The sequence below is a fragment of the Asterias rubens genome, chromosome 18 (genome assembly GCF_902459465.1).
Source record: "Asterias rubens chromosome 18, eAstRub1.3, whole genome shotgun sequence".
Lineage (NCBI taxonomy): Eukaryota > Metazoa > Echinodermata > Asteroidea > Forcipulatida > Asteriidae > Asterias > Asterias rubens.
The window spans coordinates 11,708,343-11,734,336 of NC_047079.1; the positions used below are offsets into that span (position 1 = coordinate 11,708,343).

Consider the following 25,994-nt stretch of genomic DNA (forward strand, 5'->3'; position numbering starts at 1 on the left):
GCGTATTGACCAATCACAACGCAACAAAGGTCCGACAAATAAGGTCCGACATGCATGCGCATATTTTGGCGCGCGCGACAGAGTTGTTCAGAAAGGCATTGGAGAGGCTCACATGTTCTTGCTCACACGTGCGTCGTGGGCGGAGCCTAATGGATCGGTCTATTTGGCTCAGGCTAAGACTATGATGGTTGACCGCGGCACAATGACTGCTGATAAAGTCAATTTTATTTCATCACTGACCTGTTTATATCTTCTGTAATAGTTCTGGATAATCACAGCTGCCTCCAACTCTTGTTGTTTCTGCTGTTGACGACCCTGTAGTATAAACAATGTAGAACAGGTTACAGGAATGCCTCAATTATTATTCTGCTCCGGTCTAAACAAAATTGTTTGCCCCATTTCCCCTCTTGAGTAACAAAACTGTATTTCTTTAGGGTGGATTGTTTGAGCGCCCTCATTGGTGACCTTTCTTACCTTGTATTGTCTGAATGCATTCTGGATGACCAGCGCTGCTTGATATAACTGCATCTGCTCCTCATCTGAAACAAACACGTGAAAAAAAAACCGAGGATTACAAATAAAGTACTACTTACAGACACACTGTTGTTGATAGCTATTGCTTATTACATTGTTCTGACACTGTTGGTTAAAACTCAAAAGTAAGCTACCAGCCTTAAATGAACCCAGTAATTTTTGCTCAACAAATATTGGGAGTTGTCTAGTGGTGTCATAACAGGTACATACAATGTACATACAATGTTCCAAGAAAAGTGCATATGGTCAGAATGACCTCCACAATGCAGGCCCTCAAAATGACCCATGGCCTGTGCTTTTGCTTTGGTGCCCTCTGTAAGGTTCCAAAAGAAACCAACATTTTCCTCATAGAAGTGCCCTTGCCAGAGGAAGTCTGCTGTACCCCAAGGGTAAAGTCCTGCAATGGAATTTAACAGTTATGTCCGCTGCAACTTATTGTCCCAAGGTCTCTCAACATTTCCTTTGTAGCAACTCTAGGACTGAAACAGGTCAAAAACAAGAGGAAATATTAAACTTTGATTTTACCTGAGAGAGTGAGAAGCGAGAATGCTCCGATCATACCAAGACTGCTACTCGCTCCTTGAAGAAACTCGCACCAATCAGCCGTAGAACTCTCCTCCTCAAAACTCAGATTACTCGGGCTGGGCAGGCATGAGTCTGTACTGTAAGTACTACCAGCTGAGCTCTCATCATGACCAGATCTGAGAATTAAACTCATGAGAGTTAACCTCCGATAACACTCAAATAACACCCACTGGAGAAAAATTTACACTTTTGAAAACCAACTTTGTCATTTTACCAACAAATCGCTTAGGTTGTTTCAGAATTAACATCTGTGACTGGATCACCCTGGTAATAAGCTGCCCTTAGTAACACACTAAACAACAGCCACGGCTTCAGCCGGAACTGCCAATTCTGACAGCCTTACACTGTACTGTTTCAGAATTTGTGGGTGCGTTCGTTTAGCTTCCCTGGGTCGACCGCGGTCTGCCCCCGGTGCGTTCGAATAGCTTTGACGTCATTCCCGGGGCTCACCCGGGTCAGCCCCCAGTGCCCTGCTTGTGGAGTGGGTTACTTGGGGGTGACCCGAGGTGCATGACGTCAGCAAGAGAGGGCGAGTGTGATCATTCGAGTAGCTCTTGTCAGGGGCTCACCCGAGTGAGCACCGCGGGGTCGACCCAGGGAAGCTACTCGAACGCACCCAGTGATTCAGGCTGTGTCCGAAACAGCGACTTCGGCTACATTTACGGCTAGATCAGTGCGTCTACCTATTCTATAACACTGGCAGACGTGCTGATCTAGACGCGCTGATCGAACACATTCTAAGATGTGACTCCAAGAAAATGTTAACAAGAGGAAATTTTGTACCATGCCACTTTGCTGATGAAACTTCCCAAAGCATGTACAGATTGTACCCCCTCTGATATTTATAACACTCTTTACCTATGGGAGTCTTGGTCACCAGACATATCCATTCCGTAGCCTGACCCACATAATCCCATAGAGGGCGCCATTGTGCTGTAGTCGTCATGATGATCTCTATTCTGAGGTAATCTTCCATCTTTTATACGAGCTGGGAGGGCATTCAGGATCTGCTCAGCTAGGTTCAGGTACTGCTCCTGTGGGCATAAAAAAACACAAATATAAATAAGCAATGATAGCAAATAACCAATGACTATTAATTATCAATAAAAAATAATCAATAATCAATAGTCAATGACTAGCAATCCCAAGTAATCACAAGTCAATAGTCAAATATCACCATTAGTCAATAATAAAAAACAATCAATACTCACAATTAGTCATTAACAAACAGGCCTGTATGCTTTGTTTTTGGAAGGGCAAGGGCACCAAAGCATTTTGCTCCTTGGTAAAGTGCACCCTATGAGGAAATTGTGAGTTCCTACTGGGGCATTTCAAGGGCACGAAGGCATTGACCAGGGGCATGGAGGCTAACGCCTTCAATGCTTCCGTGAAGTATCAGGCCTGAACCAAAATCAATCAATGATCAATATTTACAGCAAAAATTTACGACTGCTGAGAAGCAGTCTTACTTGTAGTCTTAGCAACATCATCCAATAGATGGATTACAGTTTGCGCATAGAGTTATGTATAAAAACTAGAGGTTGCACTGGCCTAAATACGCGGCCGGCATGCGCGCAGGTGGCCATTTTCTTAGTTGACAAAACAGGCATCGCACAGCGTGTGTTTGTCATGTTTGTGCGGCCATTTTGTAAGTTGACAAAACAGCATCGTGTTGCATTCAATAAACACAAACTCTAACGTGTACTTCATATTCAACGCCCTCTAGTTCTTATATATAACTCTTTGAGTACGTGTCATTAACCACCATCTTTGATGTATTAACAAAGGAGAGTGCACGCGTGTATGCACTGTGCATGTATCAAAGATGGCGGTCGATGACGCGTATTGCAATCCATCTATTGTGTTGTGATCAATGTACTGGACAATGCTTAGAAACTTTACCTTCTGGTTTTTCTCTGTAATCCAGCTAATGGTGGCTGCAGCACCTGCTACATCCATACCGAATGGATGGGAGTCTGTCTGCATAGGTGAATCACAACGACCCTGGGTCTGTCCAGGGTTCTGTCCAGGGTTCTGTCCAGGGTTCTGTCCAGGGTTCTGTCCAGGGTTCTGTCCAGGGTTCTGACCAGGGGTATGGCACAAGTGATGTCCCAGCTGGAATGCCTCTCTAGCCAGTGCTGCATTCTGCCCCAGGATGTTTCCGCGAGTCTGTGCAGGGTTGAACGCCAGTGTCTGTCCGGGTTTATGACCTGTGACATCCCCTGGGGTCCGCCCTAGAGTCTGTAAGGGAATGGGGTCTAAATTGAATCCCATCTCTGCTCCTATTCTACGAAGCTCTTCAGCGTGTCTCCTTAAGTCGTCTCGTTCCTGTTCGGAGAGACGACCAACGTCATCATGCTGCAGAAAGCAATCAATACATTTGTTAATAACAAGGTGGCAGATATTGTTACTTTTTCTCTTCATGAAAAATCAACCACCACAAGGGTAACGGGTCACCCAAATGGATGGCTTCAAGGCAAAAAAAAAGCCAATTTAAAGACGGATGTTGGTTCACATTCCTCTTACAATGGAGTAGATTGTAAGATGAAAACAAAATTAGTTAATGAGAACTGCTTACCAACCAAAAAGAACTAAGGTATAAATGCAAAAAAATAGCTACTGGCCTGATGTTTTGACCCTAGTAGAGTCCTTCTTAAAGGCTAATTAATTGCCTAAGAGTGTAAGATCAAACTTACACTTTGGATGTTTTCAATGCCACGCAGCAACTGCTGAACATCCAGCATCGGTGAACCCTTACTGGGGTCATGACCTCTGGATGACCTCCTCATCTTAGCCTCCGTTGTTGACTCAACGTCCATCGAATCACCAAACGCACCGAAGAGGCCACTGGTTGATTTACGACTCGGTCCGAAGAGAGGTTGACTACCGACTGACACCCTTGGGCTGTGAGCTTTGAATGTGCTCGGACTAAGGAACCCTTGAGAGATTGGACTTACAGAGAGTTGCGACATACACCCGGAGGATGGCGACGGGGAATCGTAGGGCGAGGCAAATTCCGTTGGTGAATGCGCCGTGGCGGACGATGACGGCGTTGCTGTTGACGGCGACGATAACATAAACGCTGGCACTTGATCGGATCGCTTTGGGATATCAATCGGCTGGGTGCCGAAGAGTGGGAATAACCCTGGCCCGTCAAACTCAAGATGCTGTAGACATTCAGCGAGGGCGGTGTGGCCGCGAGACTTAGCCATGTCGATAGGGAGACGACCGAGGGAATCACAGACATGTAGAGCTTGGGGGCTCCAGACAAAGAGTAGCATCGCTGTTTCTTTATGACCCAATGCTGCCGCCCACATCTGAGGAAACACAAAATATACACCCATTAATAAATAAGAAAATATGCTGTTGCAAACTGCTAACCAACAATAAAGGACAAATAGTATAAATGTGAAAAAAAATTCATGGCCTGCCGTTTCAATCCTAGCAATGGGCTTTGGAGCAATTTACTTTGTTTGCATCAATAAATTTAAGACATTAAATGTTTAAGGGTTAGTGATGATTTGGTTGAGGGTTTTTAGGAATGCTTAGAATGTAACTCACCAGAGGTGTACATGAGAAATGATCGATGTTCAGCGGATCTACTTCCATCTCAAGAATGAGACTGTGCTTCTCTTTCCTACAAATAAATAAACAAATAAATAAATAAATAAATAAATGGGCAAATAAATAATGAGCAAACCAATAAAGAAAAGCTGTTTCTGACAATTAGTTAAAGGGGAGCATAGACGTCTCTCAAACACTCAGGTTTGTTTAATTTGGTGGTTTTCTTTCCCTTTCACCTCTGTGGACCCCCGTTCGAATACCGCCTCAGATTAGAGCCTTGTATGTGGATTTAGTTTTCAATCCCAACCTAATTGCCTGTGGATTCCCTGGATTGAGTTTTCCTCCCACATCTAAAACTGAGCATTTCTTTATCTTCTTTTCTACATAAGTATCTTCAGGATTACAAGTTACAGGACAAGGCTACTGTAAGGGTCACATGTTTTTATATTGACCCCTTGCACGTATGTAACACGCAGCGACTGTGCCACGCTCACCATTCTGGTGGGCAATAGGTCTACGTGAACGCCGCGTCGCCTGAAATGCACACTTCACTGAATAACGCAGTGACATTGCCCACCAAAACAGCGCATCCAAGATTATTCTGATGATGACGTAAGGTGAATTGGGTCAATACTAGAAAGATATTATAGTAATATTAGAGTATGAAAATTAAGACAGCTTGTTCTTGAATTTTCAACGAGTTTGAACTTCCTTATGGGACCCTTACTAACGAAAAATAAATTATTTGTTCCAAGTGCACTCTACCTCCATGTGACGAGTGTACTGATGAGCTTACTGAATCCCAAGGCAGCTGCAAGATGAAGTAACGTCATCCCTCTATATGAAACAGACTCCACCCCTAATTGAGAGCTTCCAGGAGCCCATTGGCCCTGCATGAAACGCTGACAAAGCGCCACCACACGATCCTCAAAGGAGAATTGCTGGTCACTTCCAATACTCGTTGAACCCTTAACAGAGAAAAACAAAATCATTTTAAGATCCTAGTTGGCTTAAAAGTCTGCAATTTGTCAATTTTGAAATTGTTCAGAAAGCTGCAAAATTTGTCAATTTTGAAATTTAGCAAAATCTGTAATTTGTTAACTTTGAAATTGTCACCATGGTTACCTGTTTGGAGGCCTGTGATTGGGCATTGGTCAGGACGACTCGTCTCTCAATGTGCTCCAAGCGATCCAAGATGGCAACATGGAACTGGTTCTCTGTAAAAGAAACCAATACAAAATCATCACAAAGACTTGATCTATAAAGGTCAATCGCTATAATGTTAAAACAGGGACTCGAACCAACACCTAAACAGGGCCCAATTTCATAGAGCTGCTTAAAGGCAGTGGACACTACTGGTAATTACTCAAAATAATTATTAGCATAAAACCTTTCTTGGTGACGAGTAATGGGAAGAGGTTGATAGTAACATTGTCAGAAACTGCTCCCTCTAGAAGTGACTATAGTTTTCGAGAAAGAGGTAATTTTCCACGAATTTGATTTCGAGACCTCAGATTTAGAACTTGAGGTCTCGAAATCCATCCTCTGAAAGCACACAACTTCGTGTGACAAGGGCGTTTTTTCCCTTTCATAGTTATCTCGCAACTCCGACGACCAATCAAGCTCAAATTTTCACAGGTTTGTTATTTTATGCATATGTTGAGATACACCAAGTGAGAAGACTGGTCTTTGACAATTACCAATAGTGGCCAGTGTCTTTAAGTACAAGAAACTATGCTCACCAGAGTAAGGTTACCAGCCAAACTACCATGTCACACGTACCATTTGTTACTGGTATCCTATACATTTCTGCTTAGCAGAACATTGTTAAGTAACACTTTCGGCTTAAGCAGCTTAATAAATTCAGAAACACCAGAGATCCAGGTGTGCTTGACCGCTTAGCCATGGCACAACAACGCTTCTGGCAGAAATCTTCGAGAAACTTTAGTTTTCTCTGCGGACTTACCGTCTAGTGAGAGCCATTCATGTTGTCTGTTCGGTCTCTGCTGAGCGCTACGAGCTTTGTATTCAAAGATGGCCGACTTGGAGATGACAACACCATCACACAAAACCTTAAAAAAATACACAAGAAAAAAACTCATAATCAATCTGATGAAATCTGATGAAATAAAAATACGTCAGCTTTGTAAGTCTCCTGAAGACGAGCAGAGTATACTGCTCGAAACGTCAAGACCACACCGGCTCTTTTCAGAGCCACCACTCCTTCAAAAGAGATTTTACTCATGGTTGTACCCGCAAGTTTACTATTCATATTTGTATTTATAGTTACTTTTATTCTGTCAGAGTTGTAGAGTAGAAAATGTTACTTAAAATTAGTCAGTAGATAGGACAATTACTCAAAGTAAAATTTCAAATCCAAACTATGATGGTTGCTTAATTGATGATGATTTCTGGGTCTTACCTGTAGAGCTATAACTCCAGCTTCATGAGCTGGACAGTAGCACCTCAATACACCTGTCTGTACGAGGGATGCAGGAACGCCAAAGTTATCAAACATACATTGGTAACTGGCTGTAGAGGAATGCCATGGACCTGTCACTAGTACCTTCACACCACCCTAGAAAAAACCACAAGGATATGGAGACAAAGAAAAAGCTATAAGGTGTGATTCCAGCCGAGGTGAGAGCCCTTGCAGATAAAAAGCTCTGCAAATAAAACAATATAATCTTAGGAGGTGTGTAGAATTGGCATTTCAACCTTTTGAGTTATAAGTTTTCAGAAGCATCTGTGAACAGTTTTCTAAGCACTAAGAGAAGTGGACCAAAGAAAACAAAAAGCTCCTTTTTCCATCATGCTGACATGGAACAAAAGTAAAATTTGTTTTGTTTTTGCTTTTTCCGGTGTCCAAGTGTTAATCTTGTCATTGTTGTCGAAAGATGTATATAAAACAATAATAACAAATTGCCTTTCTAAAAAAAATTGATTGAAACTATCTTGTCTAACTTAAAAGCTTTACTAGAAAAGTGCAATAAACGAAAAATGGAAAGAACATGTTTTCTGTAGAGTAAGGATAACAATTTCCCTTGATGAAACAATCGTATCCCTAATGCAATTGTTTTGAATTTTTGTTTATGATTCCCACTGCTAGTTACAGCTACATGTACTCTTGAAAGGCAAAGGTCTTGGGTTCCAATCCAACCCGAGCAACAGCACTGTGGATTTTTTCCTGCATGTTTTCGGAATGAACCGAGTGCTCGGTGTAGGGTAAAAACTAAATCATTTCATTTAGTCTTTGGTGCGTTAAAGGCAGTGGACACTATTGGTAATTACTCAAAATAATTATTAGCATAAAACCTTTCTTGGTGACGAGTAATGGGGAGAGGTTGACGGTATAAAACATTGTGAGAAACGGCTCCCTCTGAAGTGCCATAGTTTTCGAGATAGAAGTAATTTTCCACGAATTTGATTTCAAGACCTCAGATTTAGAACTTGAGGTCTTGAAATCAACCATCTAAACGAACACAACTTCGTGTGACAAGGGTGCTTTTTCTTTCATTATTATCTCGCAAGTTCACTGATCGATTGAGCTCAAATTTTCACAAGTTTGTTATTTGATGCTTATGTTTAGATACACCAACTGTGAAGGCTAGTCTTTGACAATTACCAATAGTGTCCACTGCCTTTAATCTGCAGGTCATTGGTTCACACCCCACTCTAGGACTTTGTCTTTGTACAACCCTATATCGTCAATCTTGGCAGATATTGACAGTAGGACTCACCTCGGGGTAGGACCAATCAGGCGAGAACTCAGTGATTGCTTCCAGGCAGTGCTCAGGTAACGATGTACCTTGCTGTAGAGACAGTAAACCGTCCGTATCACCCATTGATCTAGACGTCACTTGACTATCAGTCAATCGTTCTTCTGCTGATCGCTGGTTGTCTGGTACCGGGGTGCTGACTGGAATGTTAAAGGGGGCAAGTGAAGGAATAGTAATTGTGCCACGTGTTTCAGTAAAGAGATTGGAAATACTGTATGAGAAATACAAATCTGAAAGGGTTCCAGAGAGAAAGCACTGCCATCTATAAAAGCGTTGCTTCCAGTCTCACTTCCTTGTAAAGCACAATATTGACAGCACAAATGGAATTTGCACCCCACTCTCTCTCGCTCTCAAAGACAGAAACAGTGCTTTTAGGAGAGTACAACAATGCAATGCAAGATGTAAGAAAATCTTGTTGATACTCACAACTCTGGAACAGATAAATATGTTTCTAAAATACATGGAAGCTGTAAAACATTGCATGGTTCTATCTAAGGATTAGGTCTCATAAGTCAAAAACGTAGTCCCACATCTTGCAGGAAATACTATATGTTAGAGCGCCAGGAGTGTCACTGAGTGATGGACATGTGCACTATATTAGACGCCACAATTATTATTATTATTATTATTTACCTTGTAGTGAGTTATCCAGTGTTATATCTGCCAGTGCGCTATCAAACATCTCAGCGTCAAAATCCAGCTCGATGTCCAAATCATGGATTGAAAACTCGTTACCACTAGGTGGCGCTGTTTGCACTTGGTTAGTCTCATTACCAGTGAATGAGAGCTGAGATTGCGATGTTAGCTGCTGGGTTGGATGCGTCGATAGTTGCGCTTGGGTGTGTTGTGCGCTCGCAGGAATGGCTGTGTTGAGGGATTGTGCGATTGGTCGGAACAACTGGTTCTCATTTTTGTCTGTTGGAGTTGAACTCGTAACAGTTTGGCTGGTACCTGGCTCCACTACAAGAGGTCTGAATAACGGCTGCGAAGCAAACACCGCTGTAGATGCAGGTACGGAAACAGCAGTTGGATGCATATAGTTAACAGTCTGCTTCATTGAGGTCTGTGTAGCAGATGGCTGTTTCATGTTAGAATGATTTGTTAAGGCTTCAGTTTGGAAAGTGTTATTAAGAGGCGTTGCATTGAATTTGAATACAGTACTGGCGATGACCGCATTTGACGCAAGGGTGTATGGAGGGGGCGGGGGAAATTGTGGGGGTGGGGGGAAGTTTGCCGGCAAACTTGGTTGGAAACTGGTGAAGAGATTCGAAGAGTGAGCTTGAAATACTATTCCTGAATTAGACGTTGGAACTGAGTTCGGAATGCCTGAGGTAAAGATGACCGATGTAGGGGTTGAGTTCACGACTCCGGGCACGGGCTGAGGCGCTAAGCGTTCACTCGAACGTTGTCGTTGTAAGTGAGTATCGTAAGATGGCGGTCTGCTTGGTTCGTTTGTCGTTGCGATTGGTTGGACGACGGAGTCCTCACTATGGGTAGGATCAGGTCGTGTAGACGGGGGGATGTAAGGGGGAAGCTGGACCACCTTCTGATGAATCCCAGGCTGATTCTCAAAGCGATTCCGACACGTCTTCAAGTTCGGATCGCTCTCAACCAACGCTTTTAACTTCATTGATTCCTTCTTAGTGATCAGTGGCCGACTATTCATAGGTTGCTCATAGTGCATACAAACACCATCTGTCTGTCTTTGAGGTGACCTCTCTGTCAAATCCACTGACATTTGACCTTTGACATCGCCACCATCAGATATGGTAACTGGTATGCCGTTTCCTTGAGGATAACCAACTACATTTCTCTGGACACCAGCGCTCTCGACTTCATTGGTTAGTTTGAATAAGAGCAGAGGAGCTGAGGTGGTCATGTCCACTTCAGGCAAATGGCTAGCCTGGTTCTGTTCATTTGTTGAGGTACTTGCTTGGTTTGTGCAATGGCTGAATGATTGAGAGTCAGTTACAGGCTGGATTGATGAAGCGTCACTCAGGATTGACATTGGGGATTGGGGAATACTACATACACTGGGTGGACTTGCTACAGTGCTCGATGGTGAACCTACGGAACAGAACAAAAAATGTGCATTTATCAGACATGATATTAAGGTACTTGGAAAAAGTAGGAATATTTTTTCGAGTACAAGGGCTGATTTATGGACACATGGTGTAGGCTTTAACAGACTTTTCAAGCTATTTGTAAATACAGTTTTTTCGTTCCAAGGGAAAAAGCGCTTTGAAACAGCGCTTTGAAACAGCGCTTTGAAACAGCGCTTTGAAACAGCGCTTTGAGACAACACTTTGAAACAGTGTTATAGCCCTTTAAAAATGCATTCAAGTTAAGTTAAATTAAGTTTAAAAAAAATCCAAAACCAAAATTACTGTAGGAAATAATCAATCTTAGCTCTTTGTTAAATCGATTCCTGGAGGGATTTTACAAAGAGTTAAGATTAATCTTGATTTTTTAATAACTCCTAGGACTAGTCCTAAGTTAGAAGAATCTCTGTGAAATCTTGTTTTGGATCTCAGCACTTACCTTTACTTGATGTTCCAGCTCTCTCCGTTAATGAAGTAAACACAATTGATTCTTGTTTCTTAGCTTGGTTCTGTTGCTCTTGTAGATCAAGTAGATATTGCACAACAATGTTAGCAACTTCAGACTCCTATAGCAAGAAAAAGCAACAACTACAGTGTCAAAAACTCAGGTTTGAACTTCTTCCTTTTGGTGACATTTGACAATTTCTTTGACAATTCATGTCTGGAATTTCATCTTTGAGAGGGCAAGGCAATATTCATTTTGAAAAGGGCATTTCCACTGGAAATATCTTAAAATATACTGGAAAGTTTTGAAGGGGCAACAAGGCCAAAACCAAGAACAATAGAGGCCATGAATTTTAAACAAGAAGGGTTTTAGGGTCAAGTTTTGTAGTTAAGTCAAAAGTTAAAACAACATTAATTTTGTGAAGACAAATTAATTATAGACTTAATCAAAAATAAATTCATCAAGTCATCAGAAGAAATTCAAGAAGACAAAACAAAAACTTACTGTTGTGAGCTTGTCACTGTTCAGTTGTACTTGAGTCCCTATAACTGTGGAGGTTTGCAAAAATGAAACATTCGTTTAAATAAAAATATCCATGTTAGTTTAAAGCAGTTGACAACGTTGGTAGTTGTCTGTTCTTGTCTGTACTATACATTGTTACGTGACCCAAGTATATGTTGAAGTATCAAAGCTGTGAAAGTTTAAGCTCAATTTGTCATCAGAGTCACAAGAAAATAAAAATACAATAAAAAACATTGTTTTCAAACATTGGATTTCAAAAGTTCAAGAAAAAAATTAGTTGTTCTTACTAAAACTGTTGTTCTGTAAAAACTACTGCTCATGTCTAAATTGGGATTAAATCTGTAAGCATTTAAATCTGCAATATTACTGACATTATTGTTTATGTAAATCAAAAAGAGTTCATAATTTTAAATATTTATAAATTTCAGCTGTTGGTTCTTGTAATGTACGGTGTGTTTCTTGAACATCAGAGGATCTTGATGATGTAACAAGAAAGACTCTGCTAGGGTCGAAAGAATCAGGCCATCAACTATTTTTTGATGTATCATACCCTTAAAGGCACTGGACACTAATGGTAATTGTCAAAGACCAGTCTTCTCACTTGATGTATCTCAACGAATGCATAAAATAACAAACCTGTGAAAATTTGAAATCAATTATTGAGCGTCGAAGTTGCGAGTTAATAATGGAAAAAAAACAATCTTGTCACACAAAGTTGTGTGCTTTCAGATGCTTGATTCCGAGGTCTTGAAATCCAAAATTCAAATATTTTAGTGGAGAATTACTTCTTTCTTGAAAACTACGTTACTTCAGAGGGAGCCGTTTCTCACAGTGTTTTGTACTATCAACAGCTCTCCATTGCTGGTTAACAAGTAAGTTTTTATGTTAACAATTACTTTAAGTGAATAGTGTCAAGTGCCTTTAAATGAGACCATCCATTCACACTAAACAGACCAATCCTCTCATTACGATTGCAAAATGTTGATGAATTATTGATGATTCAAGTTCTAGGAAGCCGAAAAGCAAATCCAAAAAGCCAATCGCGTTGTCAAATAAACCAAAACAACATAAATCCCAGAGAAAATTGACCGATTACAGGGTAAATCATTCATGAAAGTCTACAGAGAAACCAAAAAATTGCTGAAAAGGTCAACTTGTCAGGTATTGACTTGAAAGGCAACGACTCCGAAAAGGTAATTCAGCAATGACATTTAAAGTTGTTCTTACTAAAAGGTCGTTGCTATGGTAACCTCTACTAAGCTGTCTGATTAACATGACGTTGCCATGACGATTAGAGTAATTAGTTAAGGCCAGGCGCGTTAATAACATAAGAGCATTATTTAAGTACGCAGTTTCAGGCACTGCCCAGGAGTGACTTTCTGGTTACCGCTGTACCATTGTCAAAATAATGCACTTCTGGTACATCAGACGAACAAAAAGGGATAAAAGGTGATTTAAAGGCAGTGGACACTATTGGTAATTACTCAAAATAATTATTAGCGTAAAACCGTTGTTGGTGACTAGTAATGGGGAGAGGTTGATGGTATAAAACATTCTGAAGTGCCATAGTTTTCGAGAAAGAAGTAATTTTCCACGAATTTGATTTTGAGACCTCAAGTTTAGAACTTGAGGTCTCGAAACCAACTGTCTAAATGCACACAACTTCGTGGGACAAGGGTGTTTTTTCTTTCATTATTAGCTCGCAAGTTCGATGACCGATTGAGCTCAAATTTTCACAGGTTTGTTATTTTATGCATATGTTGCGATACACCAACTGTGAAGGCTAGTCTTTGAAAATTACCAATAGTGTCCCCTGCCTTTAAACCGAAACCAAGGAAATTGTTCTGTTGACTGTTACGACTGCGTTTCATGAAAACCTTTAAAAGGCCAACAGAATCCTACAAGATAATTCACACGTGAGTGTCTCGCATATTATTGCCTGTGATATTTTCTTTCTCCTGAAGACAAGCAGATTATGCTGTTCCAAACGTTGAGACCAAACCGGCTCTTTTCAGAGCCTGAACACTCCCTCAAAAGAGAGTGTTTACATGGCTGTACCTGCCAGTTTACTTTTATCTATAGTTCATTCTTGTCTGTGATATTTTGTTCTTTACAAGCTGGACCATTAATGTTGGGACTGGAATTGTTTGACGTCATGCACATGAAGTCCACTTTGCAAACATGCATGTATCCAAAAAATCTTTCTGCGTTAGACCACATCAGATATCCTTTGCAAATATTTATATATACGGGATGTATTGTTACTACAGTTTAGGTGAAGCTGTTACTGTTTGAATAAAAATAATAATAATGATAATATTATTAATTCCCTCTTGGTTGTCCTCCAGCGGCGCAAAGATCAAGAATGTGGAAGTGTCGTGGCCGAGCGGTTAAGAGCGTTCGAATCCCCAGCCGTGACACTGTGTCCTTGAGCAAGACACTTAACCATTGCTTCGTCCTTCGGATGGGACGTAAAGCCGTTGGTCCCATGTGTTGTGTAACGCATGTAAAAGAACCCAGTGCACTTATCGATAAGAGAAGGGGTTCGCCCCGGTGTTCCTGGTTGTGGCTGCTTAATGCGCCGTAGCACCTTGTAAACCCTTATAAGGTGCTAAATAATTGGGTCTCAGAATTCATCACTGCAATAACCTATCTTTCTGAAAGTTTGTATACATACTCAGTGCCTTGAGTACCTTGTTTGGTAGATACGTGCGCTATATAAGACTTCGATATTATTATTAAGAAAACAGTTCATCACTGTAACTATCTGATGTAAGTAACCCCCCCCCTTTTTTTCCACAGGTCCCTCATACCTATTTTTAAAATCATCATACCTTTGATCTTGCTATTCTTATTAATTGACCATTGTTAGTTGCATCATGATGCAACTTGCTCTCTAATCCTACCCTTTCATGTCTCCCTGCATTGTTGTCGAACAATACATTTACCACTTTTATGGTCCAGTAACCCTTCCTTTCATTCGAAACATCCTTTGTCCTCGCCACTTCACTCCTATTGGTTCATTGCCCCCAATATTGTTTCTGAAATAGGAACTTTGATTGGCTGTTATTTTCCCGCTTCTTTCTGGATCCTTTCCTTAATCCCTTTCCCCCTCTCTTTTTCTATAAATGGATATGTATTTGTTTGTACTTGTCTTATGCCTCTGAAGAAGGTCCGGATTGGATCGAAAGCTAAGGCCATCTACCCTATTCATTATATTATTAAGAAAACAGAATATAAAGTGAAGTTTGTGACTTACACATGGGTTTGACTTGTTGTAACAGTTCTTCCTGCTGCCAGATACAGCCTTTAGAGCCCTTAGCATCAAGCTGAGATTGAGGTGTCGGTAGGGACGTTGGTAAAATAGAGCTGACGGACATTGTGTTGTTCATTTTGGAACATTCCTCGCTCAGACTTGGGATGTTTAAATAATGAACGAGGACTATATCTGGGTTCTAGGACAGAAAGATGAAAACAGTTTTGGTATTTAATATAAATTAATTCATCTAAAAATTTCGAGATCTGTTGGTAAAGTAAGTTGAGGTACATATATTTTACAAATCACATTTTAATTATAAAAAAGTGGGGACTTTGAATTTTTTTGGGCAAAACTTATGCTCAGCAAAAATAGGTTACCAACCAAAATAATGTACATTTACCATTGCTTTGAGTGGCACCCCACTTATTTCTTGCTTTTAGCAAAGAATTTTTAAAAGCAGCAGCCGATTTCACGAAACTTTATGCAACTGCGTAAGTCCACTTGCGCAACGTTTATGGAGCAACTTGCGCAAGTGGACTTTAAATGCAGTTGCGTAAAGTTTCGTGAAATCGGCTGGAGAACTTTCTGCTATAAACAGCTTTTTGAAATTGGGCAGAGATTGTAAAATATTTGAGAATTCTCTAAATGATAATTTAGGATTCCTACCTGTAATAACCAGTAACTTCTCCTATGGAATGTTGGTATAAGAGCCGAGTGAACATAACTCCCATATATACACTGTCGAATAAAAAACCAAAAAACCAATTAGATTGTTGTAAATCGCAATATTACAGCATTCATAAGGCATACTCTACTGTAAGATGACTCATAACAAAGAGCGCCCTCTGTAGTTGTCTTAGAAGAGGTCGTTTTGCAATTTATCATAGGATAAAGTGTCTTGTTTCATACTGAACTGTTTTTTATTGTAGCAAGTTAACAGGTTGCATAGAGTCTGGATCTGGAGAAAAACCAAACTAATAAGAGCCAAACGAGAAGAGAAGATGATGAAGAAATTTCTGTTTTGTGGATTATTCCAGGGAAAACCCCACCAGTCAAGTATGGACTGAAAAACCAAATACACACAGTGCCCCCGGTGGGAATTGAATCGGGGTTCCCAGAGGTCGGAAGGTGAGGAAAGATACCAACCTGACCGCCCTGAATCGAGTATGTCATACTGTGTAAATGGTAATGTGTCTTTTGTTGTGAGGCCGGTGAAAGTTTTCGATCTAAAGTCAACTTGTCAAGCAACCACTTCAGAACCACCGTCTTACATTTATTAGTATTATATGTAAATAGATGGACATTTGCATTTGGGATAAAGAATATTAATAAGGGAATCAATGTGTGGTGTAGAGGTTTTGTAGTGGTTTATTAATCCCAATGAGGCCTGGTTCTTGATAATTTACCGAGACGAAGTCGAGGTAAATTATAAAGAACCAGGCCTCGGCGGGTTTAAACCACTAGTTGAAATCCGATTCAACACACGATTCCCATTCTTAAATACCTTTTCGGTCAAAAACATCATCACTTTTTGGCCAAAAAGTTAAATAAATGCAAAAATTATAATTGTTAAATGATTTCTTTCAACACAACACCCCTCCAGCTGTGAAATGGTAGAGCCCTCCACCGCCCTCGCATAAACAACTCCTTATAAGGGAATGCTGTGCGCATCGCGCGTATCGCCTGATGTGGCACAACTGTTTCAGCCGTTGCTCTCGCCCAATAGGAATGAAGAAACTGTCTTATAAGAACAGTTGCAAGGTCGCGTGTCACGCCCACGAATTAACACTTTTTACCGGTCATAAACAAAGGTTTATACACACCCACGTGACGCGCTCTCCACCAATAGGAATGGCGAAACTGTCTGAGATATTTATGAATTGGGTTTTTACATTTACACCAATGTGTGTAAGCACTGTATATTCAGTTGGAAAGACACTGCTCTAGCATTGAAAAGGTCAAGGGTTTGAATCCCATCTGAGTAATATGCCTGTATTTTTCTTTCACAGAGCTCGGGAAAGCTCGAGAGTATACAGTGCTAACACACAAAGTGTATCGGTGAAACCAAAATTAATATTGTAAATATCATCAACATGAAGTGTATATTTCTACCAAGCAGTAACTGCCCATGCTCACTGACCTCGACCCCTTGTATCTTAAGCTTCATATGATCCACCCGTGTTGTTCTCTCGTTTTTGCGTTTCTTCCAGATGTAGCCATCTCTCCGATATCGTACCTTCTTCCGATTGTACAAGATCATCGAGCCACTCTGAGGCCTAAATCAAAATAATAAAATAAAATAATGCCAATATGTACACCGCAAAATTAACAATTTATCACAGGGATGTGATAGGCTGTTGAAAAAAAAACCCTGAAATATGAGCACAAAGCGTGAAAGCTTGCAGGATTGAAGGCTTGCTTACATTCAATTCAATTCAATTTATTTATTTCATCACAGATTACAAGTAAAAAGTGAAAATTGTTTTCCCCGTGTGCACTAAAAAGAATCAAATTTGATACAAAAAAACATTACATTTTAAAAACACAGAATTAATTACAAAAAATTAGTATAAGCAATAAATAAACATACATTTATCTTTGGTTTTGAAAGTCCAACTCTGCAATCTGGGGTGTCCCATATGGTTTTATCTTCTTTATCTTCTTTTTTTTTGAGGAGGGGGGGATAAACAAAACAACCCGGAGAAATCATATCTCTGTTTTATAAAAGGGTTAAACAAAGACAACCTTACTAGAGTGGGATTTGAACCTGCAACCTCCGGACTAACAAGCCGGCGCTCTACCAACTGAGCTAATATTCCTAATGTTAGCAGTCTCCCTACTATGTCAATACATTTTTGTTTTGGGGTACCAGTAATAGCCATCCAACCTGTAACTACCCTAATGTAGTTGTGTGCATAGCACCTCAAACTGAAAAAAAAAACGAAAGATACATTGCATCTTCGAAAATCTTCGTACAAAATTTCAAGTAGGATTTGAAACTTTGCATGGTGGAAATACGTTATGGAAAGGTTTGCGGTAACACCATGTAATGACTATCTCTAAAATGAGTTGGGGTCGTTCTGAAAAGAACTGTTGGTTTCAACTCAACGTTTCGATCAGTATGCTCTGATCGTCTTCTGGAGAAAAGAAGACGATCCAGAAGACGATCTTCTCCAGAAGACGATCAGAGCATACTGATCGAGAATCGTCAAGTTGAAACCAACAGTTCATTTCAGAACAACCCCAACTCATTAACAGATAGTCATTACATGGTGTTACCGCAAACCTTTCCATAAAGAAATTTCAACAGAGAAAAACAAGCAAGAAACCTGACTCACTATTTTATTTTTATATCACACAAGTTAATTTAATTTCCTAAACCCCCCTTTCCCGGGCTTGGTTTTTATCAAGGAGACAATCTTGAATTGCTATTGTTCACCATGAAGGCAGACATTCCCACGTACTTGCCAATATCAAATACCACAACAGAAACCATGCCAACAACACCCTCAGCATTGCGCATAAACAGCGCCCTCGTGGGAGCTGGTATTTAGCGTGGAGTAGGGTGAGCCAGATATACGTGTACATACCTTGTTTTTGTGGAGGTGTTGAGCCATTGTTCGTGACAGTGAAAGCTGATCAGCCACGATGCAATCTCCTGCAGGGACGGATTGAAAGAAGGTTACTAAGTATCATGAAGGTGTTCCTAACACGCGGAAAATACGCACTTTGGTTGGCTATGAGCATTGCAGGATGAATTTATACTTTCAAACAATCTGCAAACTCTGCTACACAGGCAACAATTTTTTTAGAACTTGAGGTCTCGAAATCAACCATCTAATCGCACACAACTTCATGTGACAAGGGTGTTTTTTCTTTCATTATTATCTCGCAACTTCAACGACCAATTGAGCTCAAATTTTTTTACAGGTTTGTTATTTCATGCATATGTTGAGATACACCAAGTGAGAAGACTGGTCTTTGGCAATTACCAATAGTGTCCACTGCCTTTAATGTAGCTTATTATTATAAAGAGCTAGATGTAGCATGAAATTATTGCACTGGTTGATATGACGATCAATGTAGATGGTGTATCGCTCAATACGAGTTCTCATAAAGTGCTAGTCCAAGAATGGATTAATGGAGGCATAAAGCGCACTAAAAAAGAGGCAATATATCTAAAGTGGGTAAGTGGATAAGTTAAACCGACATATCACGGAAGCATCGGAAGCAATTGCCTCCTTGCTCCCGGGTCAATGCCTTCATGCCCATGAATTGCTACAAAAATTTAGAATGACCTCATATAGAGTGCTCTTTACCAAAGAGAAGATGCCTTGGTGCCCATGCCCTTTCTAAAAATCCAAAGAGGAAACATCGGAAGGCGATTGCCTCCTTACTCCCGGGTCAATGCCTTCATGCCCTTGAATTGCTACAAATATTTAGAATGACCTCATATTATAGAATGCTCTTTACCAAAGAGAAAATGCCTTGGTGCCCATGCCCTTTCAAAAATGAAGCATACAGAGTCCTGCATATATTCATGTATTATTTGCAAATATCATGTAGATCCGATACTGTATAATACAATTTCCAATAATAAAAAAAATGTGAATGTGAAAAGTAGAAAACCACCTGTGTACATATCATGTACATATTTATGTAAAATGTCATATTAGAAGTTTTTGTTTTCGTCTGCAACCAGCCCTGACCCTTCATAATATAAATTATAAATAGACACGCTGGATTTCCTTGTGCCACTAAGCACAGCATTCTGCGCTTAAGATAAAGTGTATGATTCTATGGGCCATATGTAAGCTTCGTCTGTAAGCAGTGCTACGAAATTAGGCATTGAATGTTTTATTTCATTTTGTTGGTCAAGGAAACTCCCAAATATGGTGCGTAAAGCGCTCGCCTCTCACAAAGGTGACCCCAGTTCGATTCCCGGCCAGGGCCATGTGTGAGTTGAGTTGTGCGTTAGTTCTCTGCTGTGCCACAAGGGTTTTCCAGACCATCCGGTTTTCCTCCCTCGGAAAAATCAAACACTTTCGATCTTGGCTGTGCTCCATGGTCATAATGGGTTGATGCGGCTGGCAGCCAAGGCGTAGCCGTGTCCTTTGCAATTCAGCTCTTAGAGCCCTGCGAGTAAGGATGATTAGCCTCCCAATTATTATATTATATTCTAAATGCTGCTGCAGGCGTGGTAGTTTTCAGGCAAGAAGACAATGTATTGGCTGTAGGCCTAAGTGCTAATTCTAGACCAATTAAAGTATAGTCACAGTAGTGCATGTACTGTAGCGAATAGATTCTGATCTGGGCGCTGTTTACTAATTGGTCCTCATACATGGAGTGTCTGGCTTATAACCCAAACTGCCATCAACAGAAAAAATGGATCAACAAGAATGACAACATAAACAGTATAAATTTACACGTACTTGCTAGTGCATAATATCACTTATTTAAAAGGTAACTTAAGTAGGTGGCGAGTTGGAATTCCATATGTAGACGTTTTACATTCCCTAGGTAGGCATCAAGAAGGAGTTTCAAGACACTCCTACACATGTATAAGACCCTCTCCAGATTTAAATTCACTCCTTGTCAACACAACAAGTTTCCATGCACACGGTGCCTTCGGGCAAATCCGTAGCCTCACATTACAGCATTTCAATGCGAAACCATGATGAATCTTACACAACGGAAGATGAAGATTATGTGTCTGAGGTAAGAGGAATCAATCCATTTCAGACGTTGGGACGTCAAGACAGCGACTCAAGACAGCGACTCAAGACAGAGCAGAGCGGCTCAAGAAGACGGAAATTTAATGCTAGTTGCCGAATCAGCGTCTTCAAAGGTTGGATTTTTCACCAACATTACGGAGCTCAAATCAAATCCGGTCACAATCATTGATTTCTTGACTCCATTGATTCCAGCAAAGTCTGGACAGTATTCAAACTAATTACGGAAAATTATGATTAAAGGCACTGGAAACCTTTGGTAATTGTCAAAGACCAGTCTTCTCACTTGGTGTATCCCAACATATGCATAAATTAACAGACCTGTGAAAATTTGAACTAAATTGGTCGTCTGTTACGAGAGATGGCGGAAGAAAAAACACCCTTGTCGCACAAGCTGTGTGCTTTCAGCTGTGGTCTCAAAGTCAATTTCAAATATTTTAGTGAGCAATCGCGTACTTCTTTCTCAAAAACTACGTTACAGAGGGAGCCGTTTCTCACAATCTTTTATACTATCAACAGCTCTAAAGTGCTTGTTACCAAGTAAGTTTTTATGCTGACAATTACATTGAGTACTTACATGTACCAATAGTGTCCAGTGCCTTTAACAGTAAGGCAATTACATGTGTAGGTACATTACATTATGTGCTTGGATTGCTAAAGAGCTTTTCCTTTTACAACATGTCCACATGTCAAGTGCAATCAAATTGAAATCCATTGCAAATTTTCATCACTCTTGGAATGAAATGATGAGATTTTCCGAAGGGTTTACACAGTCGATGAAAACCTCCAGAGGATGAGTGGAATCAGTCATTCAAATTCTTTAATTGAGGTCGTTCAGGAAAACTAAAGACTAAGTTATTGTTAATCATAAACCCATGCTCATTGGCATAATGGAATCTATTGCAAGGTAACCAATTTAAATTAAATCTGCTCATATTTAAAATGAGGATTGGTTCATTATCTATGTAATATGAAAGATATGGGGGATTATGTTTTTTAATTGAATCTTTTTTTCCTTGAGCTTACAAGATTTGACCAAGCTGGCTCAAAGCCAACTGAAATGCTTTAGAAATGACATCAGCATGGTGTACGCACAACCTATGTAGATAAAATCTCGATGCAAAAACATTTATTCAGAATACACTAGTGATGTAACTTAAGAAGAGCTCTTGCCAAGTACCACACAATACAATGCGTCATACATCACTCATTACAAACATTACCGTATATATATATTTGGTTTGCAGTAACACCATGTGTGTATCTACTTGCCAGGTAAAGTTTGTTCTTTAGAGAACTGTCGTGCTATATATTCTACTACCGCGAAGTAGACTTGTTGGATTGTTCGGAAGACTTCTCAGTTCTGAAAAGAACTGTCCTGCTTTTTGACTACTACCTGAGCGTAAGATATAGACAATAACTGGCTGGGACTACTACTTTAATAGCGGAGTGAGTTCTTTGGTCTCCAATTATGACGTAACATGGAAAAGTCCAGCATGACAAAATGTTGTCAAGTCACTTAGTACATTTCTACCTCCATGGTACATTGTACCATTAGTGTCAATCTAGACTCTTTCTCAAGTTTCAATTTGTTGTTCAAGTCATGGATACTAGGCCAACATTAATCTATAGTCTCTTCTCAAGTTGCACTGCATGTTGTCAGAGAAACTGGTACAGTACCAGTGTGTACATGTACATCTAGTCTCTTTTCAAGTTGACAAAATGTTGTCAAGTCACTTGGTACCATTAGTGTTAATCTAGTCTCATCTCAAGTTTACAGTTGTTGTTCAAGTCATGCATACTGTGCCAACATTAAAATCTATAGTCTCTTCTCAAGTTGCTGCATGTTGTCATAGTAACTGGTACAGTGCCAGTGTCAATCTAGTCTCCTCTCAAGTTGCTGACCCATCTTTGTCCATGTTGTCACAGAAGGGTCCTGGATTTCCCAGTAGAGGGATCTTATTACGCCGGATAGTATTTCGTTTTAGTAGAGAGTGGGTGGAAAGAAGATACCATTTACGTTGTTCACACTGCACAGCGAGCGGAAACATCGATAGTGTTTTATCAATGTGTTCATTGAAGATAGTGAAATTTGTGTTGTTAGGAATGAGATAAGATTTGATTTATAAATCTTGAAGAGGCGTCAACACAAGGGTTGGGATTGAAAAGTGAAATCTCAATTACCCTCAAGTCAGATGCTTAATTGGGGACATACATACAATAATGTATAGCAAGCATCATACAAAATAGCCCAGATTTTCAAAGCAAGATTATTGAGCCAATGTATTCAAGTGTGAAGTTAATTATTCCTTGGTTTTTCCCTCACTTTTTGAAGTGACAACGATTCCGGCCCTATATTGTTCCCAGCAGCCATTCAATGTTGGCTCTCATGCCCCGTTTGTAACATGTGAGACTGCTTTTCATTTCATATGTCCGGCATTTTTCCCCTACTCCCTTATCCTTACGCACAAAACTTACATCAAGTAAACATCAATGTTAATTTGTAACCCTGTATAATCAGCGCCATGGGGCAGCTTAAGAAGAAAAAGTTGCTGAGCACAAAATAATTATGCTTACCAACAAAAGCTTACCAGCCAAAATAGCATTCCCACGGTACCAGTTGTCACTGGTGTCCTGCTTATTTTTGCTTAGCAGAAAATTTCTAATCAATATTTGCTGCTTTAGCAATTAGCATCTCTGTGTATAACCCTTCCTATATAACCTTGTATTACTCAGGCACTTCTCTTTCTTAGGATGAGGAGAGAGACCTTTAAGATACATCTGCTCTGTGTGAGGTAAATCCGTTTAGCCTTCTTACACCAGTCAAGGCCTGCATGTAAGAATGTCACAAGAAAATCTCTTCCGACATTGTATTAACAAGATTTCATTTTCATATCACAGCTATGGGTTGGACATGATGCAGTTTGCATCTTGAAGTCCCTTGTACATGTACAACTGTAGGGCATGTATACATTATACAGTAGAATGTAGACTTTGGGACAAGTCAGTAAATGTCAATTTTTTTTGTCATTCCCGCGACACTGGCGACATATTCTCGCGAGATTGCTGGCCCCCGCGAGACTACTGCTCTCGTGCTGTGCAGTCAATGGGGGTAGTAGTCGACAGCCAGCAGCTTGGCACGAGAGCAGTGATCTCGCGAGAGCAGTTTTCGATCGCAGAGACCTGAATCATTACACCACCACCACCGACTCAACTTTATAACCTCGACAGACCATTAATGACTTGTACACAAGTCTAAGTAGAACGCTACTATAATGGATTGGGTCCATGAAGTTTGTTTGGTATGGCGGTCGTTCAGTATACATGTAGCGATTATGACACTGAATGATCTACATGTAAGCGAAATCCATGACCAAGGTGTGTCATAGCTGAGCGTTCTGATACACCAGACTCAAGCTCTTGTGTTCTAGGGTTTGAGTCCTAGCTGCTCATAGCACCTGTTCGTCAGAACAGCTATTTGGTTCAGATTATTATTTAAAAAAAACCTTTATTTCTGCCTTAAAACTGTTGACTTAACACAAGAATTTCTGACCAGCATATTGTGCATTTATAAAAAGAGACAGTTTATAAGCAACTCCAATCCAAGACTAATCTGTGTCTATCAAACCACTGAAGAAACCAACCAGAAAAAAACATATTTGATTTAGGACAATCAAAATATCAACATTCCTTCATGACCCCACCCTAAATTCTGTCCTCTCTCTTTTGCTTTGGGGTCGAAATTTGCATAAAATTAGCGCCCTCTCGAGTTTCATTAAATCTGGCAAACTTAAAGCTGCACACTAAATGTCTGCATTTAATGCAAAATACAACAACAAATATGCATCTGGGGGTCTGAATTTGAATCAAATTGGCGCCTGTCTAGTTTATTGCTCCATGATCAGCCACACAACCCAACCTCCAGCAAACTTAAAGGTGCAACCCGCACACGGCAAAATATGAGACAGTGTTAAAAAACACGAATTTGGAAGTCAGTATTCTCGGATCATCTTCAGGAAAAGTATGTGTAGACTGTAACTGATGGAGTTGGGTTGGGGTCAGGCAGAAGAGCTTTAGACTACAGACTTCTTCTGTTTTGTTCTGTTCATGTTGTCTATCAGTGGGACCACTAAGAAGGCGCTCTCTTTCTAAGATGTATTCAGTAAAGCAAGATGCATTACCTAATTTGAATCCACCTGCCCCCAGTAGACACTCAAGGACTTGGTTCAAGTAATCAGCTGGCTTGGTATTGTATATTTAATGTAATACCTTCCACGTACATCTGCCGGTCGCTGATCAAACACACACAAACACACACACACACTAGACTCAAAGGTGTTAGTCCCAGGACAGAAGGACTGGAGGATTCAAGGTCCTTTCTGCTTCAAGTCAATAGAAAGCTTGTTACGATAGCAAGTAATTAATAACAAAATAAAACATTTATAAGAATTGCTTCTGCAAAGGTTCGCTATTTCAATTTACTGTGAAATTGTGTGTGAAGTTACCGTCTGTACTCCAATGGAAATTATTTTGGAAATTGGAAAAGTCATCTGAAGCTTGTTACGATAGAAAATACATGTCATAACAAAATAAAACGTTTATAGTATAGCAAATGTAATGTGCAAGTTCATTGTGTGGGAAAAGTAACCGTCTCTACTCCAACTCTTATAAAACGTTTATAGCAAATGCAATGTTCAAGTTCATTGTGTGGGAAAAGTAACCATCTCTACTCCAACTCTTATAAAACGTTTATAGCAAATGCAATGTGCAAGTTCATTGTGTGGGAAAAGTAACCATCTCTACTCCAACTCTTATAAAACGTTTATAGCAAATGCAATGTGCAAGTTCATTGTGTGGGAAAAGTAACCGTCTCTACTCCAACTCTTATAAAACGTTTATAGGAAATGCAATGTGCAAGTTCATTGTGTGGGAAAAGTAACCGTCTCTACTCCAACTCTTATAAAACGTTTATAGCAAATGCAATGTGCAAGTTCATTGTGTGGGAAAAGTAACCGTCTCTACTCCAACTGTTATAAAACGTTTATAGGAAATGCAATGTGCAAGTTCATTGTGTGGGAAAAGTAACCATCTCTACTCCAACTCTTATAAAACGTTTATAGGAAATGCAATGTGCAAGTTCATTGTGTGGGAAAAGTAACCGTCTCTACTCCAACTCTTATAAAACGTTTATAGGAAATGCAATGTGCAAGTTCATTGTGTGGGAAAAGTAACCGTCTCTACTCCAACTCTTATAAAACGTTTATAGCAAATGCAATGTGCAAGTTCATTGTGTGGGAAAAGTAACCATCTCTACTCCAACTCTTATAAAACGTTTATAGCAAATGCAATGTGCAAGTTCATTGTGTGGGAAAAGTAACCGTCTCTACTCCAACTCTTATAAAACGTTTATAGCAAATGCAATGTGCAAGTTCATTGTGTGGGAAAAGTAACCGTCTCTACTCCAACTCTTAT

The 25,994-nt window shown here is 40.1% G+C and overlaps 1 protein-coding gene across 3 annotated transcripts in view; it reads right to left on the reverse strand.

Annotated features, from left to right (window-relative positions):
* LOC117302521 (calmodulin-binding transcription activator 2-like) overlaps nucleotides 1-25,994 on the reverse strand; it is a 59,504-nt gene that overhangs the window by 5,485 nt on the left and 28,025 nt on the right. For all 3 annotated transcript variants that reach the window (XM_033786491.1, XM_033786490.1, XM_033786492.1), the window contains exons 3-21: nucleotides 18,381-18,448; nucleotides 16,931-17,066; nucleotides 15,457-15,528; nucleotides 14,791-14,986; nucleotides 11,514-11,557; nucleotides 11,004-11,130; nucleotides 9,096-10,529; nucleotides 8,424-8,602; nucleotides 7,106-7,261; nucleotides 6,650-6,755; nucleotides 5,809-5,900; nucleotides 5,449-5,651; nucleotides 4,681-4,756; nucleotides 3,816-4,436; nucleotides 3,022-3,477; nucleotides 1,978-2,153; nucleotides 1,060-1,235; nucleotides 475-539; nucleotides 241-315 (exon numbers count right to left, since the gene is read on the reverse strand). In XM_033786491.1, coding sequence (XP_033642382.1) covers nucleotides 241-315; nucleotides 475-539; nucleotides 1,060-1,235; nucleotides 1,978-2,153; nucleotides 3,022-3,477; nucleotides 3,816-4,436; nucleotides 4,681-4,756; nucleotides 5,449-5,651; nucleotides 5,809-5,900; nucleotides 6,650-6,755; nucleotides 7,106-7,261; nucleotides 8,424-8,602; nucleotides 9,096-10,529; nucleotides 11,004-11,130; nucleotides 11,514-11,557; nucleotides 14,791-14,986; nucleotides 15,457-15,528; nucleotides 16,931-17,066; nucleotides 18,381-18,448 — 4,458 coding nt within the window. The remainder of the gene's footprint in view (nucleotides 1-240; nucleotides 316-474; nucleotides 540-1,059; nucleotides 1,236-1,977; nucleotides 2,154-3,021; nucleotides 3,478-3,815; nucleotides 4,437-4,680; nucleotides 4,757-5,448; nucleotides 5,652-5,808; nucleotides 5,901-6,649; nucleotides 6,756-7,105; nucleotides 7,262-8,423; nucleotides 8,603-9,095; nucleotides 10,530-11,003; nucleotides 11,131-11,513; nucleotides 11,558-14,790; nucleotides 14,987-15,456; nucleotides 15,529-16,930; nucleotides 17,067-18,380; nucleotides 18,449-25,994) is intronic.